The following is a 19,048-nucleotide window of genomic DNA, read 5'->3' as shown; positions in this document are numbered from 1 at the left end:
ATAAAAAAAGACACAGCTCTTGGTCGTCATTTCATCTCATTCAAAATATTCGCTCTTTTAAAGCATTAATAATCATTGTTCACACAATTGTTGGGTGTGAATCCTTAGACGTTTTTCCTGTTCATCCAGGGGATAAGTGACATGGATTCCACTGTTTGGGGGATTTTGTTTTTAAGGACAATAGTTAAGAGCATGTGAGGATCCTATGTCTTACCTGAATTCAATTGTACTCAGGAAAAACGCCTAACTTATCGAAAAGAAAGCCGAGAGTCCTTACTACTTTTTAATTGTTTAACTTTATTACTGTCGCACCATTTATACAATTACATATAATTTCAATGCATCCATTGTACATTTTTTTTATTTTTTGTTTTTTTTTTTTTTATTTTCCATTTTCCAATGGGTGGTGTGTTGGTGTCTGAGACACAGATGGAAGAAACTGGAGCTGCAATGAAGGCAGACTTTTTTATTTTTCATTTCCACTGACCAATAAACAGAACTACAGGTGCACCCAACCACGGACATGCATTAACTCGTCATGAGAAATCTAGGTAGGCTAAGTATGATGAGAGAATGTTTGTCACTCCCAAAAATATCTGGAGAGGAAGAATGGAGGGTTGGCATTGAGATACAATGTGGACAAGCTAAGTGGGCTCCGTCTGAAAGTTGGCATTCATCCACAAACGTTAAAAAAATACCAAAATAAGAAAAGGCTGTAAATTAATAAGGAAACACAGAAAATACTGCTTTCATAAAGATCTGATTGCCTTGGCACTGGCCCTGTGGGCAGAATCAAACGCCTCCCTCCCCAGCTGCATCGCAGGAGAGATGCTGGGGTTTTTAAGGATGGAGCCTAGGGGACAGCGGTTCAGGTACAGATGATGTACTTTCAGACAATGATCTCTAAAATCCAGGACTGACTGGTCAAGTTGACTGAAGGTATATTAGATATTTCCCCACAAAAATACTATTTGGATTCTCCCCGCCCCCTCCCTCCCCTGATGGGACACATCCTCTTATTTTTTCTTTTCTTTTCTTTTTTATTTTTTTAATCCCTTGGGCAATACATATCCTCACTTCCAATTTGAAACAAGTTAGTATAGGATAGAGAGACAGAGAGAGGACAGAGTGAGAGACAGAGAGAGCGTGAGACAGGTCGTTTGCGAGTGGCGTCGGTTCTGGCTAGGCTGTCCCGGTTACTCTTTGACGGCCACGCTTTGCTCGGAGCTGGCGACGGGTGCCTCGGCCTGGGGCTCGGCGGCAGGAGCGGCGGGCGCGGGGGCCTTGGCCGCGGAACTGGGCGCCTCCGAGGCCGCGGGCGTCTCCTTGGACGAGGGCGCGGGCTCCGCGCTGCTAGGTTTAGAGTCTGAAGCCGCCGGGGCCGCGTCGCTTTTCGCTTCGGGGCCGGCGGCGGGAGCCTCAGTCTTTTTGGCCTCGCCCTCCTCCTGGGGCGCGCCGTCGGCCGCGCCCGTGCTCTCCGCGCTCGCCTCGCCGGCCTTGGGGGCCTCGCCGCCCGCAGCGGGCCCGGGCGCGGCCGCCTCCTGCTCGGGCGCCGGCGCGGGCTCGGGCTGCTCCTCCGCGGCGCCCTCGCTCTTCTCGGGCTCGGCCTTGGGCGCCTCTTCCTTGGCCGCCGCCTTGTCGGCCTCCTTCTCCTCCGCCTTGGCCTCGCCGTCCGCCGCGTCCTTGGGCTTCTCCTCCGCGCTCTCCTTGACCTCGGTGGCGTCGGCGGCCGCCTGGGGTTCGCTCTCCTTCTGGGTCCCCTCCTCCTCGGTGCCCGCGCCTTCAGCCTTCTTGTCTTTGTCCTTGGCCTTCTCGTCGTTCACATTGTAGCCCTTCTTCTTCTTGCTCAGCTTGCCTCCCATCTTGGAGTTCTGCAAGGAAGCACAAGGGGAGACAAAGGAGAGTTAGGGTCAAAGAAGGCAAACTGGAGGGAGGCTTCCTGCAGAGCGAGGAGGACATCAAGGACCCGGGGCGACTGCACAGCGGGGTGCAGCCTGGACGGCGCAGGCAGTCTACATAATTAGAAGTAACACTTCCAAACAAAGAACAAATAAAGCCCCAGCTGCGAAGCCTGCAGGCCAAGCAAGAGGAAGAACAAGTAATGGTGATCAATGACCTGGCTGCAGCTGCCAAAATTGAGGGCAGGTGGTTTGGTATTGGTTTCTTATCTGTCTACCTTTATGTATCTCAAGCATTCAGGCTTGAACACCGCAGCACAAAATGGCAGGGACAGCCATTTTAGGACCACAGTATAGCTGATTTTTAAAACAAACAAACAAACAAAAAACCCTGATCATTTATAAATTACATTCTGGAGGAACTATACAGCATACATCACAAATCTCTCATCCATTCTTTCTGGAAGCACGTTTTTATAGCGTCGGGTGCCAGTGAGAAATCACTGACATGTTGCTTCCTTCAGAAAATTTAATTGTTTTCTATTAATGCGAGATGGCAAAACTTTCAAAGGCTAACACATTCCACCGCCTCTCAGAGGAACAGGTGAGAAGAGAAACACTGGGCGGGTCTACAGGACAGAGTGGAAACTCCCGGTGAGCTCTCCTGGTTCTGCTCATTCTTGCAGGACCCTGAGCAGGCCTCTCCAAGCAGCTATTCCTCCTCCCCTCACTCTCACCTATTCAGATCAGGGGGGTAAAAAAAGCTTTTTCTTCACTACACCTCTTGTAATCATGATTCATGATAGTGAAATAACCCACACTGTTTGAAAGTCAGGTGTGGGAAAGAGTACTACTATTCTTCAGTCAAAATTCCTCTCACCATTCTATGCTAATTTCCCGTCTGGGTTACCTTTAAGAGTTGGAGGAGACAAAAAAAAAGAAACAAACACAAAGATGACTAAAATACTCTTCCTACTCTCAAGAAAGGTCTTTATTATGTCATCTAAGGATTGCTGTTCCACTCTTAAACGGGGAAGAAGAAATGGCTTGGAATCCTAACCCACTTCAGACAACTAGTCCTATTTTTGGTAGGACGAAATACATGTGATGAAACCGCAATCAAAAACGTTTTTACCACGAAGCAATAAATGAAAACATAAACTGACTAATAAGGCAAACTGTAATTTATAACACCTTCATCAAATTCTTAGACACTTCATCAGTGGCTGATAGTCACACACAACTTACAGCTCCTATTCTCCAGTTAAGTTCTGGTGCATTGGGTGGAACTGGGAAATAGAAAACCTGACAGGTTACCTTTGGATCCTTCTCCCAGCTATATAGCAGAAACCCATACACCAACCTAGAAATTACCGCCTATGAAGGGAAGGGTAAATGTAGTCTCGCTGTGAACAAAAGATTGGAGTGCTGGGTTCTGACACCCACGGTATGAAATTCTATATAGCAATCCCCAGAGGTTTAAAGTCCTGTTGGTTTACAAACCTAAAATCTAAGTTACTAAAATTGGTTTCCTGAAGCACAATTAAAGCCACATTCTATTCTTTGTTTTAAGTCCCGCTGTGATTCTTTTCTTGGTAGAAATCGAACAGAAGAAGTCAAGTTGTAAGAGAATGTGTCTCAATAATGACAATTTAAAGAAATAAAACACAGACACCCCCTGCTTCAGCTGATTTACCTGTGTGATATACAGCAGAGTTCTGGGAGGGGGTTTATGAAATGCACTAGACTACCAGGAAAGCAGTTATCTGGTTATTTCCCATGAGAATAAGAGTGAACCCAGCACCCAGAGGGGTAAATTAAAATTACAAATTAAAATCTAAGGTGTCAGGAACAGTCCTAGTCCTACACAGTTTACGGAAATTATTGAACCTTCTCCAGAGCATCGTACAATGGTGTGCCAGTAGCCACCTCCTTTTACTCAGAGGAAAACTAACTGGCTGAGCTCATGAGCTGTCCAATAAAACAAAGGCCGAAGCCCAAAAGAATGTGTTAGTGCAAGAAACTCCACCTAGCAGAGGAAGGGAGAACTCTACACAGTAAGACGTTGGTCTGGCAATGGAGTTCCAAGCCCAGGAATGTTACCTTCCTGGATTCTGACGCAGGACTTCCCGGAATGGCCTGGAGCTAAGGACTGGAGAGGATACAGACTACAGAAAAAAAACTTTGTAGCTACTCTTCTCTTTCTATTGGCTAGTGAAGTGCTTTTATCAGATCCTCAAGAAATGAGAGCCCCCAAGAAACATGGGAATGGAGTTGAATGAGTCCTCTCTTCTATAACATCTGTTTTAGAAGGAAATTATTTAATATAGAAAGTTGGAACAGTTGAGTTTGTTGTTACTGTTGTTGTTGTTGTTGTTGTTGTTGTTGTTTTAAGATACAGGGCTAGAGAGATGGCTTGACACCTTAGAGGTGCTTACTGCTTGTAGGGACTGCAATTGAACCTACAACCCAGTTCCCGAAATTCTAGCACTGGGAAGGATTGGGAGTGCCTTGATCAAGATAGCTAGGCTAGCCTTATCAACCAGCTCTGGGGGGCATTGAGAGAACCTTCCTGGAAGAATACAGTGGAGAGTAACCCAGGAAGGCTCAGGACATTTACCTTATGCCACCATACAAATGAGCAAACATCCGTGCACACATTTGCAAACGTGCCATACATCTACACACATGGGGAAGGTGGGGTGAGGGAAGAAACAGGTATCTCTAGTCAACAGGTAATCTGTCTTGGAAGTTACTTAAACCTAATCCAAAGTAGCACTCACAGGGCTAAGCTTGCCTGTGCATTTCCTCAAACGTAGGATGTCTGCTAGCTATGAGTGGGATCAGGAAAAGCATGGGCAGATACTGAACGCATGGACTGGAGCTCTGTGTGCTCATGAGGTCAAACAGTAGAGTTCACCTCTGTTATTACCTCTGTTACCTCTGTTCAGGAGGCTTTTGAGACCTGTCATTCCCAGTTAGTACTCTTTCTCTGCCTCCTGTTTTGGTTGAAAATGTCTGCCTACAGCCATGTTCCCTGCTATGATGGCCATTTACTCTAACCCTCTGGGAGCACAAGCCCCCGAATGAAATGTTTTCTTTTATAAGCTGTCTTGGTCATATTGTATTATCACAGCACTAGAAAGGAACTAGACTACAGCCTTGGCAATTAATCCTCAGCCCTGTCTCTTGGGTCTCTGGGCCTGGAACTTGTCAATTTAGCTAGACTGGTGACAGAGTCCCAGGAGCCTCCTCTCTCCGCAGTACTGGAATTACAAACATGCCACCATGCCTGGCCTTTACCTGGCTTCTGAGATGGACTTCAGGTCCAAGTAACTGACCTAGTCATCTTCCCAGCCCACTTTGTGACATGTCTAACACCATGTTTCTTGAACACCATCATGCCCAAGAAGGTACATAAACATCCTCCCAGCCAGATAGCTCAGGGACAGTGAGTTCGTTTTCCCTAAAAGCTACTGGAAAATGTAATAAATATTCTAAAAATTATGCTTCAGTTCCTTCTCTAAATCAGGTACGAGGACTCTTGGAGTGGCAGGTATATCTTATAGGAAAAAAAATATTTACAGCTAGTTTTAATTTCATAAGGAGGAGAAATGTGGTCGTTTGTCTTGTCACTACAGCAAACCTTAATGATAAGTTGGTTCTTGATCCTGAGAGTTTCAATAGGGAAATTTTATAGCTACAAAAGAAAATGAATATTTGCATAAATATTTATCTTTTATGTTTACTCAAAGCGTTGGGAGATCAAAGGTGACAAATAGTTCAGAGCTTGTAATGAAGGCACTCTCATAGAGACAGTCTGAAATGTTTTTGTAAGCCTTTTTGCTTTCTCTCCAGGAAGCTTGTCAGAAACCAGGAATATATATATATTCCTTAGCTGTCTGCATTACATAAGTTGTGCTTATTTTGTGTACAGTCCTCAGGACGCAGCAGGTCCCAATCAGCTCTGCGCCATTATCACAGAAGCCAGAAAGCTGCCCCGGGTCTCACAAACTACAGTATGATTTTGGTGCTGACATAATCCCCCTCATCCGGAACAAAGCTCAGCTCATATTTTCAATCTCGAAGTAAGCCAGTCTATCAGTATAGCCAATTAAATTAATTTTACTTTTCCCACCTTGGAAAATAAAGGTAGAAAGGCTGATCTCAAAGAACATTTAAGGGAAAACATTAATTAGCTATAAACTTTTTCTTTAAGACTTGTGGCATTCAGTATGAAGTTGGCTAAAAGTTGACTGAATTGTTGAGAAATAATTACGAATCTAAGCAGAGAATCTCTCTTCTGGGTCTCAAACTCCCTGACCAGTAAAGGAATGATACTAAAAGTTTGCTCAGTCTTGGCATGGGAGGGGGCACATGAATGCTTATTGCACTGTAGAAAATGCTATTGGGGATAAAAGTACAACATTAGTGCCCGTGATCACTAATCTAAGACCATCTTTCCCCCTTAAAAACTGGATTGACATCCACCTGGGTTATTATTTTGACGAAATGTCTCTGGCATGGGATCAATATTTCTGACGCTTGTTAAAAACTAGAAATAAGTAGAGCGCTTGCCTAGGAAGCACAAGGCCCTGGGTTCGGTCCCCAGCTCCAAAAAAAAGAACAACAACAACAACAACAAAAAAAAAAAAACAACTAGAAATAAGGAAATAGTCATTATAGACTATCAAAAAAAGTTAAAAACTTTATGAAACCCTGTCTAAATCTTTGCCAAGGAATAGAACGGTTTAGGGATCTCAACTACATTTCAAGGATATTTTAGCACAGTGCGTCAGCTTATGAGTCAGAATGGGACTTTGCTGAACACATCATAGATGAAGTCATAACTGTCAGAAAACGCAGGTTTCAACAGCTTCCCTGGCACGGAACTATCAACAGTGAGCTCTCCAGTTATTTATAAGAGACAGCTGTGTCTGCTTGCACTGCTTGTGCCTGTCCTCTACCACCATCCATGGTCCTACCCAGCAGGATTCACCTCCTGCCAAGGGAAGGGACCTGCCACGGCATGTGTCCCTTCCGTTACATGCTGGCCATAGCCTTTGAAAACCAGCTTAAGTAGAAGGGTGGCTAATAAAATCCCACAAATTAACATGTTATTCCACTTAATTATGTGGAAATGTTAAGAAAAGGTGAGTAGGAAGAGGTTTGGGGTCCTAATTTCTGTAATATATGCACCTAATGAGCTCTCTCTCTCTCTGTCTCTCTCTGTCTCTCTCTTTCTCTCTCTCTCAAAAGAGGCAGTGACTGCTAACCTAATAGAAACAAAGAAATCTAAAACAAATTACAGAACCCACAGAGCCAAATTAAGAACAATTTCCTTTACCCACTCTACTTCCTATGAGAACCATATATATATATATATATATATATATATATATATATATATATATATGGTCAGCTTTCAATAATCTAAGAGGAACAAAGAAATCCATTTCCTGAATATAAAATACACTTGTAAAGAAAAAATAATAAGTCAACTCTCGTGAATGTAGGAAATATCATTCTACAGCCACATCCTCCACCATCTCTTCCAGAACTGTCCATAGAGCAGACATTGTGTGCAAAGCCTCAGGAACACATGATCCATGCAAATAGAGCCCTTCTGTTTTCTCAAGCTGCTTCACAGGACGCTAACTCTGAAAGCTTCCCCACATATAGAAGCATATTGTATCGTCCAGCAACTTCCTCCCGGGAAATCGCCAGTGGTGAATAGAATCACCTGGGTAGCACAGCAGACACCCTTCTTCCTTGGTGCATCTCACAGCTCTTCCGGTCCTAACCACAGACTCCAGGAACATCAAAGCAACATGGAAAACTAGGGGACAATCTCATATATAACCAGGGTGACCGTCCCCGGGGGCAGCGGTGTGGGGATGGTGCTTGATGGTATCCTAAATTCTATGCAGAGAATAGGAAAAAAATCCCTCCAAAGAAACGAATGATAAGATAGTACAGCACAAACGTTTGCTGAGATCATTCTCTTTCCTTCCTTCCTTCCTTCCTTCCTTCCTTCCTTCCTTCCTTCCTTCCACAGGCCTAAGGCTTAACACACAAACATTATTCTCTCCAGTTGATACCTCTGACCTTGGAAGAAACTATCTTCTGTTTTGATTTTAACTGAGCTCAGAAGCCTGGGGAATCATTTTCTAAGGGAAAAATATTCAGTTCATTTCTAAATACCCATGGCCTCTCTAATAGACTCAAGAATGATGGAATTATCTAAGAAATGCTTATCCACTGATTTTCTTTTTAATGAAAGGATACTATTTTTATATTTACTAAAGTAGAAAAGCCACATCAAAGGACACATTACAATTTGACCAAGTCAGAAAAGAGCAACGCTTTAGGACTGAGAAGGCAACTCAAGTGGTAGAGACTAAGTTTATTGTAGGACCCACAGTGTGGGGTGGTATGTGCTGACAATGCCAGCACTCAGAGTTTAGAATCAGGCACGTTCACAGCCTGGGATGGAGAAGACCTTACTTAAGACAAAAATGCTTATTAAAAAGGTTTTAAAAGACAACATTTTGTGAGATTTTGTTGGGAATGTAAAGGCCGACGATCTTGAAGAGCAGTTGTGACTTTTAAAGCCACTGGCCTTGCTTTGAGAATAGCAAAGTCATGGTGACCTGAAGCATGGTTAGGCCACAGATCCTTTACTCTCGTAAGAAAGTCAACAGCGGAGAAAGCCATCGGGAGAGCAGAGTGGGAAAGAGCTGCTCGTTTTGGGAGAAGCCAAGTCTCTAGCCCTCCTGATACTATCTTTGGAGGATGCTCTGCTCCACACCCAGTCCACTCTCGTATTTTTATCTTACAGACACTAACGTCACAGACTTATCCAAAAGACATTTTCAGAAGAACCAGAGGGAAAGCATGCAGCAGCTCTCCTCTCTCTCTCTCTCTCTCTCTCTCTCTCTCTCTCTCTCTCTCTCTCTCTCACACACACACACACACACACACACAAATATAAGAGTTTCACAGCTTTACAAACAAAAGACATACATATATACATACATACATACATACATACATACATACATACATACAATCATATAACAAGCGAGTCGTCATAGTCCCACATCCTATGATGGTGTCTGATCCACATGTAGGCCACCATGGAACTTGTTCATGTGGTTTCCTGATAAAATGTGAGTTTTGTGGAGCTGTTGTGTCCATGTTGTTTCTCTGTTCTTTGAAGGAAAACACATTTAGTGGTGTGCCTGAGTGTCGATGGAGAATGGGAGAACTCTGGGTTAAATCAAGCAGTGAGGAGGAGAAATGGGAGCTGTGTTGATTTTGACAAGCCTTCAGCCCTTTGAGAAAGATCTAAACAATGCTACTGGATGAAGCTTCCTCGAAGGCCCTTAGACTGACTTGAGACATCCCAATGGACCTCAGCTTGGCAGTGTGCAAACCGACGGCACTTACATGTAGATGTCTTCAGAAGTTTGGATGCTTGACATGTGGGTGAGCACGATTTGCAATCACCCCATGTTCACTTTAGCAGAGTTTCCTCGGTCCTATTTCCACAGCACCAGGCTACACAGTTATTTGAGTGACTGAAGAACAGAATTCCCAGTAGGAGCACAGCTCCTCTTCAGAAAATGCCCAAGTGCACGAGGAGGCAAATTCAGGGCATTAACTAACATTTGCCACAATGTACCCAACTCTTTCTCACCAGCATGCTTTATATTAATACTACTCCATTGGTGAATACAGCTTTGTGACTTAATAAAGCTTGTTGGCATGCATTAGTCACCATATATTAACAGTACGAAGACAAGAAAATGGCTTCAAACTCCTGTGTGTGATCCACAGACTAGTATGTATGCCTATTACTTCATGGGCTATCTCTATTTGTGTCTTTGCACTAATAACATCTAAGCACTTCTTACATAACAAGCTGCCAAACACTGCAAAGCTCCTATTTTGAAAATGCAAATTTGGATTAGTTAGCCACTTTATCTCGAATCAGCAGAATAGAGTTCTTAAGTTTGGTAGCAAACATTTTTAGGCAGACGACTCCATATCTGCAGTAAAACCCAATGAGAATATCCAACAGCCTGTTCAGAGAGACTAGAGTGTTATTTCTGGATTGATTTCAACTTTATCTTGTGGTACACAGAAGTAATCTTCTGATTGTGTTTCTATTTTATAATCAGAAGAAAATATGTCTGCCATGAGAGGATGCTAGGCACCAACCCTTTCTTGATGAAGTTCCGTACATGGCTATGGTATGATAACTACATCCTTGGACAACTCAGAGCTGCAAAGCTAAACAGTTTTAGATACCAGAAAACCAACTACTGGCATTTTTGAAAGCAATATAAAGTTACAATTAGCCCATGAATTACATCTGCTGACACATTTATCACTGGACAAGTTGGGCTTATAACCACTCGGAATAGAAGAATCTAAGCTATTTGTCAAAGCTGGTTGGGACTGGGTGTGATAGTATATGCACATCTATAATTCCTACACTGGAGCAGCTGAGGCAGGAGGATTGAAAGTTCAAGGACAATCTAGGCTACACAACAAGGATTTCTCTTACAAACCACCCCCACACACACACACACACACGCTGAAACATGCTGAGAGGGAGTTTCCCCTTACCTTAAAGAAAATAGTTAACAGAGAAGAAAGAAGCAAAGGGAGTTTTTAATTAGTATAAATAGAAGAAAGTGTCTAAAATAGTTTGTCAGGCCTACTAATTTCTATTCGGAATAAATGATTGGTTCCTTTACTCTAAATGGTCAAAATTTTTATTCTAGAAGAAGGGAACGAGGTAAAGACAATGCAGCCTCTGTATCTGGGGGACTCTTAGCAGTACCTGTTCCAGCACAGTGATTTCAGGTTTCTTCAATGCCTGGTGATAATCTCCATTATTAAACTTACTGCTTGTCACTGTCTGGTTCAGTCAAAGCTTTTATTCAGCGATTCTAACATCACTACTCTTGAAGGATGGCAATGTTCCCCATGGAGAGAGAACGGCATTAAGAGTTGTCAACCCAGCTTAAATTCCCAAGGCAAACCTTTAAAATATCATGAGTAAAAATTGAGAGAAAGTATTTTTAAGACAATATTTTCCCTTGTCACAATAACATGGGCCTAGTATTATGAAAACGTATTTGAAGGCATTATTGGGAAGGAAAGGATGGAGGGAGGGAGGGGAAGGAGAGAGGGGGAAGGAGGAAAGAAAAGGATAAACGATGTACCTCCACATGCAAATGAACACACTTGTGCTTCTATAACATATCTCTGGGGGGAGGGGCACACAGCATGCAGAGGGCAGAGGAACCTAATGAAATTTATGATCAAAATTCATTCTAGAAATATATATATTGATCAGAGTGAGGAAGGGACTTTGTTTGAAGCCTATGAGTGTAAAACCTGATAGACAGTAAACAGAAGGGAGTGAATACAATAAGGGGGGGGGCGACATACATAAAAAAACCCATAAGTGTGAAAAATGATATGACAGTTGAGGTCAGAGGAGCGAGGAAAGTTTATTGATTAAGTACAAACATCAAAATTAATTACATGTGTGACTTATTCTCCCTAAGATAATTCCAATGGTTGATCTCTGTGTACTTGGACAAATTAACTGTCCTACAAGGAAGAACTTATTACAAATCCCACTTCCAATGAGAAAATTGAGGATGATAGGAGGTAAATAACTCGCCCTCAGCCAACAAACAACTAAAGTTTGTGAAGCTGAGACTTGGCTCAACCAAAGGAAAAGCACCCTGGAAGGACAGTGTGGTTCCTTCAGTATAGAGCGAATGAAGTAGCCTTGAAGGATAAAAAAGCTTTCAACTGGGAAACAGTGAAAAAATGCAGAGTGTTAGCATCCCTGGCAACAAACAGGAAGTGCTCCTTAAAAGCTATCAGAATGTCCTTTAACACTCATGAAATAGCTAAAGACGGCCTTTTCCAAGGAATGAGAAACTGTGGACCAGAATGATACAAGTTGCCTCATGGAAAAAAAGTATCTAGGTTGCCACAGAAGAGTCAACTGTGTCAACAGTTAGAAAATAAAAGGCATAGATAACTCAAGTATCAAGAAGAGAGTTTTAGGAAGTATCTCTGTGAAGTCATAAGCTACTTTAAGAAAGACAAGAACAGATTCTACAAGTTAACCAAGTCAGGGATCTGTGAACTGCTGCCCCCTCCATGACCTTGCTATGGGGCGGCAGGGGGTGTGTGTGTGTTTGAGAGGATGGGGTGGGATGGATGCCTCTTAGGAAGGCCCAAATAGTATCTGAGGGGCTTGTGAGGACCTCACCTCAGTCACACCAAGAGTCTGGACAGAGTGATTCCAGGAATCCAGAGCATTGGCAAGGCCAATTTCTTTATTGCAACGGGGATTTGGAAGGAATGAAATGAATGTGCATGGGATGTGGGATGAGGCAAAGAACAAAGAAACTAGAGCAGAAAGATGAAGAGGTCTTCACGGAGGAAGGTTCTAGAAGATTCAAGATGTACGTCAAAACTAAGCTTGTTAAAGACAGACTTGCTATTCAGAAGAGGAAGAGAAGTATATCCAGATGAATGTGGTGAATTATGAACTATTCCAAGCAAAATGCTTCTTCATAAGGTCTCTGAATAGTATTGTTGACTGACATGTCAACACACACATATAGAGAGAGAGAGAGAGAGAGAGAGAGAGAGAGAGAGAGAGAGAGAGAGAGAGAGAGAGGCATGCAGAGGAACCTGGGGGAATTAGCATGATTAAAATTCATTCTAGAAACGTACAATCCTCAGAGTGGGGGAGGAGGTTTATTTGAAGCACATGAATCTAAAGCATGATGGACAGTAAGCAGTAAGCCTTCAGAGTTTTAGGTTTTCGTTTAGCCAGTTGTCTATCCTCTTTGGCTCCTTCACATTCCACACAGAATTTATTAAGTACTGGGAGCAAAGAGGCAGGCATTTCACTAACTGAAAGTTTGCACAACTGATCTAGTGACCATTATACTTGAGGAGGTCTTATTGTGACACAGTGGGCCACATGGCAGTAAACAGACTCTTGGCATTCCCCCTGGTTTCATGGGCTTCTGAGACAGAGGCACTATGTAAGAATTCAAGTGTATATTCCCAACCAGTACCAAAAGGGCCTTGAGTCATTCGAACCCCCTTATTGTCCTAAGAATCTAGACAAACTTCATCAGTAGTCATTTGATTGCTCCGTCCTTTTATACTGTTATACTGTGGGGAAAGTTCTAGCCATCAAAAGGACCTGTGTGATGACCTAAAGCTTCCCTTCAATATTTATTCAAATATATCTGATGTCTGTAGAACAAAGGTTTGGCTTTGTGTTTGCTTTACGGCCGTTACTGTTCAATGGGAGCTTGATAAATACTATAAAGTCACTGTACATAGGAACATGAAACTCTGGCCAGAAAATTCTAAGATGGAAAAGAATCAATACAGCGATGTTTACAGGCTAAATTCTGTAAATCCTCCTGTCACACAGCGGTAGAGAATTAAGTGTGCTAAGCTGGCTACACTTGAGATTTCCATTCCAGTAAATGAAACATGACTAAGTCCCACGGCAGCAAACTGTCACCGTGATCCACAGTACCATTAACAGTAAGAATACGGACAATCTACAAACCATAATGACATGATTTTCCCACTTTAAGTAACTGTGTGCACAATGGACAGGTCAGTTTTCAAGCTCTACCTCCTCTAACTGATCCTACAAGGCTTTACCCATAAGAGACTGAGCTGATAATTGTGTTGTTGCTATGAACCTGACAGGTGAGGGTTCCCATCGAAGGTTGCCTGGCTGCTGACATTATGCAGAAACACCCCCCCCCCATATATCCTGCCACAAGTGGCAAACATTCTCAGAACTCATGAATTATGCATTTTCATGCATCGTGGATTTGCTTTTAGAGTCCACCGCCGGCCTCTCATTGTTATTTATTTGCACTTACCGGGTGGTCCTTTCAAAGGCACTGGCTGCAGAATCCTCACACAGGATTCTCCGTGAATCACCTGCGCCTTCCAGTCAATACAGTAAGTGAACGGCAACCAACTACCTCAGGAAATGGAAGCTGCTGAAATCATTTCTAAGCCACATTTCCCTTCCAAAGACTCAGGAAGGCAATACACGTCTTATTACCACAACTAATTTAGGACTCTCAAAGAGAACCCAAAATAAAGTATGGGGGAAAATAACTGATAGCAGCTGAGGTATTTTTGCTGTTTATTTGTGGACCAGACAGGGCACGATGGGCTTCGAGCCATGACAGTTTCTCTTACTTGTAGCTGCCTGACAAAGAAAGGAGGTCCACTGAAACTAGGAATAGCTACAACTTATTTTCAGTCATTCCTAACCCCAAATATAAACAGATGAGTCACACATTTTATGACTGCCTAAACTTGCAATATGTTTTTATTTTAATGTATCCTTTTTTTTCTCCAATCAACAAGTATAGTATGTCCAGCCTTAAAACTACTTTTAATTTTAATCACTGCCACGAAGAACAAAACAACACAGAAAAACATTCTAGAATCCTTTACACCTATTCTTAGTTAACTAAACAAAGGATGTGCTTTTCCTTGATGTCTTGCTTAACACAAAGAAATGCTCAATGAGTGTTTCCTAAGTTAATAAAGGAATGAAAAGGCCACTAGGCAAATAGTACATGGTAGATCTACAGCTAGGAAACTGATGCAAAGCTGAGTTCAGATGGCACAGTGTGACATCAGTGACATCATGGGGGTCCTCCTGACCTGGATATGCCACCCCAGGATTTCTCCCTCAGTGAGCTATTCTTCACATTTTCACCTTCTTCAAGCCTGAGCCTCCAAGCTACCCAATGAGACACCACTCAAGGAAGAAATGCCCCTGCGTGCTGTGAGATTTCAACAGAAGTGACGATATTGCTTCTCACCCAGGAAACCCGGAGAGAGATCCTTTGGTCCCGAGCACAACACATATTTGACACCCAGTACCACTTTCTGAGTGGATGAATGGGGCTTGTTTCTAACCTGAATTCGATACAACTTAGAGCACCCCCTTCAACCTCTCTTGCTTTGCCAACCACTTCAACACAGTGTCCAACAGGGCTAAGACTGGCGTATACCACAATCATTGAAGAGCCTGGAAGAGCAAAGGGTGGTGCTGGCATCACAGAAGCTTCTCAGGAGATTAACTGGATGGCCTAGACTGGCTCCTAAGAATCTATTCCTTCATCAGTATACCACATAGAAACCTAGCATATGGGCAAGGGTACACCCTGTGAACAGTCCATATGCGAAGTGTACGAGGACTAAGACTTTTGTGTCAACTCTACTTCGGAAGCATGAAAAGAGAACTAATAAGATTGCTGGGGGGCCATAAAGGAAATTAAAAGTAAATTCTGAAAAATAGAAAGCCAGGAGACCTAGCCTTGTCTAAGCTGGAAATGATGAGGTGACATGGAACATAGTGAGTGGTCTTGGTCCCAGTGAGACATCATCAGTTCACAGGACATATTTACGCCCTCGAGTTCTTTCCGGCAAGCAGAGCCACACATTACTAATCCAAAACTTCTCCAGCAGCCAGCCCTCCCATCCCCCACTCACCTCTGCTGCTCTCTTGCCAGCTCCTCAGTGAGTGCCAAAGAGGGAACAAGAAGCAGCAGCCTTTGCTGAGAAATGCGCCAACAGGGGTGCAGAGAAACCCCTGCTTCAGAACTCAGGCAGGCTCCTGTCCGCTCCCACCTCCAGCAACTTTGCCCTTAATCATGGTGGAGAACGTGGAACAGGTGCTCTTTGGTTTTGAATGCCCTCTCATTGCATAAGGGGAGGCTTTGGTTGTTCAAGATTTGCAGCCCAGGCTATGAGACAATACCACTCTCAGAGGCAACCACTTTATGTAATTAGAGTTCTGGTTTCAGAAAGTGGGTTTTTCTCTTTGGGTTCAAATAGAACCTTAATGGCTTGAACTCTGACCCAGTATACTTGGCAGAGAGAAAAAAAAGGCGTGTGGGGTTTGACATCAGCAGATCTCGATGAGGACCTGGGGCACAGAAGTCAGCCTCTGCAAAGCCAAGCTTGCCTGAGGAAGAGAAGGGTCAGCAGGTCGTTATTACAGTATCTGCAGGAAAGGGAATGAAATCAGGTCCTGAGGCACACAGTAGGTCTTCACTGCATTTCTGTTTACATTCTCCTACCGGAAACAAAGTCTCTGCTGTACTTACATGTAACAGAGTCCACCTGAAACTCAGGTTACCCTGAAAACCTGGAAGAAAATAGCAATCACACAATCACCACATTCACCGTGGAGAAACTAGAGAACGTTGACTCAATTATAATAAAATAATCAGCTTCCTCAATGCTCCGATCCTAGGTCAGACACTGCAAAATGCACAGTCTACTGTATACGCTAGGATTCTAGGAGCGGGTAATGTAAATAAATCTTACAATGATAAAAACAGACAGTGCACACCAGTAAAGGATGGATAAAACCCAGAACGCCAAATGGCTGAGTCCAGCAGACTTAGGAAAATGCCCCCAGGGAACTAGCAAGAGCAGAGATTCCATTTAATGCACCCTCAGAAGACAGTGTGCTTTCCAAACGATCTCCATCTTTCTTACTTCAGGCTAGATTAGGAGGCCGTGCCAAAGAGCACGAAATAAACACTGTGTTCTCCCCTCCTCAGTCCACCTGCTGGAGGTTCAGTAGCAGTTTTCAAATTGAACTGCTTTTCCACAGAATGTTTTATCTTCCATCCAAGGGTATAAAGCACAGTGTTTGAAAAGAACTACCAGAAATCTATCATCAGCCTCACACAGAATCCAGGACAAATCTTAGGTATGGCCGTTTTGTTCTTACAGCTCTAGTGAAAGCAAGTGAAGAAACTGAGCTTAGAGGCCACATGTTTGCCATGATGGTGTTCATTCAACCTCGGATCCTAAATGTCAACATAACATGGACTTGCCACAGCCATGACACTAACTGTTCAGGTTGAATCAACTTCCCAGGGTTGGTTATTGTGATTACAGTATAAATGTCTAGAACTGCACCTCTTGGCTCTATACCTTGGTCTTCATAAAAATATGTAATAATAATACATGTGTCCAATGAGAATGCCTAGCAGGCTCAAGTCCACCTACTGACTTGTTTCAGAAATGATACAAACTTCTTGGCTCTGTGCTACATACCCGTTACCCACAGGAAAACAAGATCAACTCTTGACTTCCCCTAGACACTTACTGCCCATGTCACAGAAAAACTCTGCTTTTGGAAAGAGCCTACGGGAACACAGCAAATGTCAGCCTGAGGGTTAAAGTGAGGTAAAAGCTGTTGAAGCAGTTTTAACAAATCAACTACGGTAGAAAATCGAAGTACTTACTAGAGTAGAAAGATGCACAGTGAAGGTTTTTTCATGCTCTCTTTAAAAATGTGAGACACGGACCAAGGTGTGAGCTGCTAAGAAATGGGGTCGAGCAGGGTAAGGTGGAAAGTATGCAGACACCAAGGTAGAAATAATCAATGTCTGATGCCAGCAACAGTGCATGTGCACATTCATTTGATCAGGCATACATTTTTTTTCTTAGAGATGGAAAAACGAGGCTCCTAGCCTAGGCACTCAACCATGTGCCCTACATGTGGCTAAGGCACACAACCAGGCTCGCACGGTTACAACTTCCTCTTCTTATTGTACTGCCATGGGCGGTGGGATACAAATTAAACTTCCTCATTGACAAACAGCCAACACAGAGAGCAGCCACAGATGACACCAGGACCAGCGATCTCATACACCTCTCAGATATTGAGGTAAGCGTAGATTCGAGCGTGAAAGGAAGTACTAATCTATGACTCATACGCCTGTTTTAAGGGGGAAAACCCTAGCAAACCTCATGTAGAATTAAGTGGGTAGAATGTTTTACTGTGTCATTAACATGAGGCAAGAGGACCTGAAATAGATCTGGTTGAACTACATCCCTTAGAACAGAAGCCCCAACTCTTTGTGATGCAGAACCTGTACCTCACATCTCTACACACACAGGATCTTCTCTACAAAACAACTTAGCTTCTTCCCCTCAAAAACCCATGGATCAAAGACTCAAATATAGTAAGTGTGGAACTTCTGTTTGACTTTGTTACATATGAACACAACAGAGACTGTTTGGGTTGAAAGGATCTAAACAAGAATTGATTGAAGATCTACTGTGTGTGCTCAAGAGCGCATGTCCTTCCCATTCCTGCAGACGATCTACCTTGACGGTTCTCTTTAGATGTTTTGGAAATGGATGCAACAACATCGCTGCTTAGAATATATTATTACAAAAAGCAGGAGCGGGAAGGCAAAATCTACATCTTCAATGAGCTGAAACAACCAAGAAGAAGCAAATGGTAAACTGAAACTACCCAAGACCATGCCTAAGCCGGGGCACATCCACAGAGATAGTGATCAGAACCAGAATGTTACTTCCCTTGGCGCCAACTGAATCGGGCCGTCCCGTGTGGGAGATAGATACTGAAATAACGATACCCAGTATTGATGGCACTAAAGATCTGCTCCCTTCATTTCACAATCTCCATTTCCATCAATTTTCCCACAGTAACATAATTTGTTCTTTATGGCTGAATAACACTCTGTCTCTCTCTCTCTCTGTGTGTGTGTGTGTGTGTGTGTGTGTGTGTGTGTGTGTGCCCGTGCCCACTAATTTATGTCTGATTGCATAACTTGGAACAGTACTGTCAAAAACATGGAAGTAGAAGTATCTTTGTGGTATGTTGTGTAGGAAGAATAAATCACATGATAATTAGTGATTATTATTATTGTCGTGTGTGTTATGTGTTGTGAATGCAGGTAGTGTGTGTGCACTCTGTCTTCAGAGGATGCATTAAATAAAATCCTCCTCTTACTTGTACCCTGGAGGTGTTTTCCTGAATCTGCTGGACCCAGCCATTTGGTGTTCTGGGTTCTATTTGTCCTTTACTGGTATGGGCTGTCTGTTTTCATTGTCGTAAGATGTATTGTGAGAGAACACCGTTCAGGAATCAGTTTTCTCCTTCTCCCACTGGTCCTGAGGTGGAACCAACAGGCCTGTATGGTGAGCACTTTTAGCTCCTGGGCTGTATTTCCAACCCCACTTTTCTCTGGAGCATCCATATCGATTTCCAT

General features: G+C 43.1%; 1 protein-coding gene across 1 annotated transcript in view; it reads right to left on the bottom strand.

Annotated features, from left to right (window-relative positions):
• Positions 1-277: 277 nt before the first annotated feature.
• Positions 278-19,048, bottom strand: part of Basp1 (brain abundant membrane attached signal protein 1) — a 48,793-nt gene continuing 30,022 nt past the window's right edge. The window contains exon 2 of the mRNA XM_032898698.1: positions 278-1,871. Within this exon, the coding sequence (XP_032754589.1) occupies positions 1,197-1,862 (666 nt within the window). The 5' untranslated portion in view covers positions 1,863-1,871 and the 3' untranslated portion in view covers positions 278-1,196. The remainder of the gene's footprint in view (positions 1,872-19,048) is intronic.

The sequence above is a fragment of the Rattus rattus genome, chromosome 3, assembly GCF_011064425.1.
Source record: "Rattus rattus isolate New Zealand chromosome 3, Rrattus_CSIRO_v1, whole genome shotgun sequence".
NCBI classification, from domain to species: domain Eukaryota; kingdom Metazoa; phylum Chordata; class Mammalia; order Rodentia; family Muridae; genus Rattus; species Rattus rattus.
The sequence above is the reverse complement of the archived record's forward strand: the minus strand, read 5'-3'. Positions and strand labels throughout refer to the sequence as shown.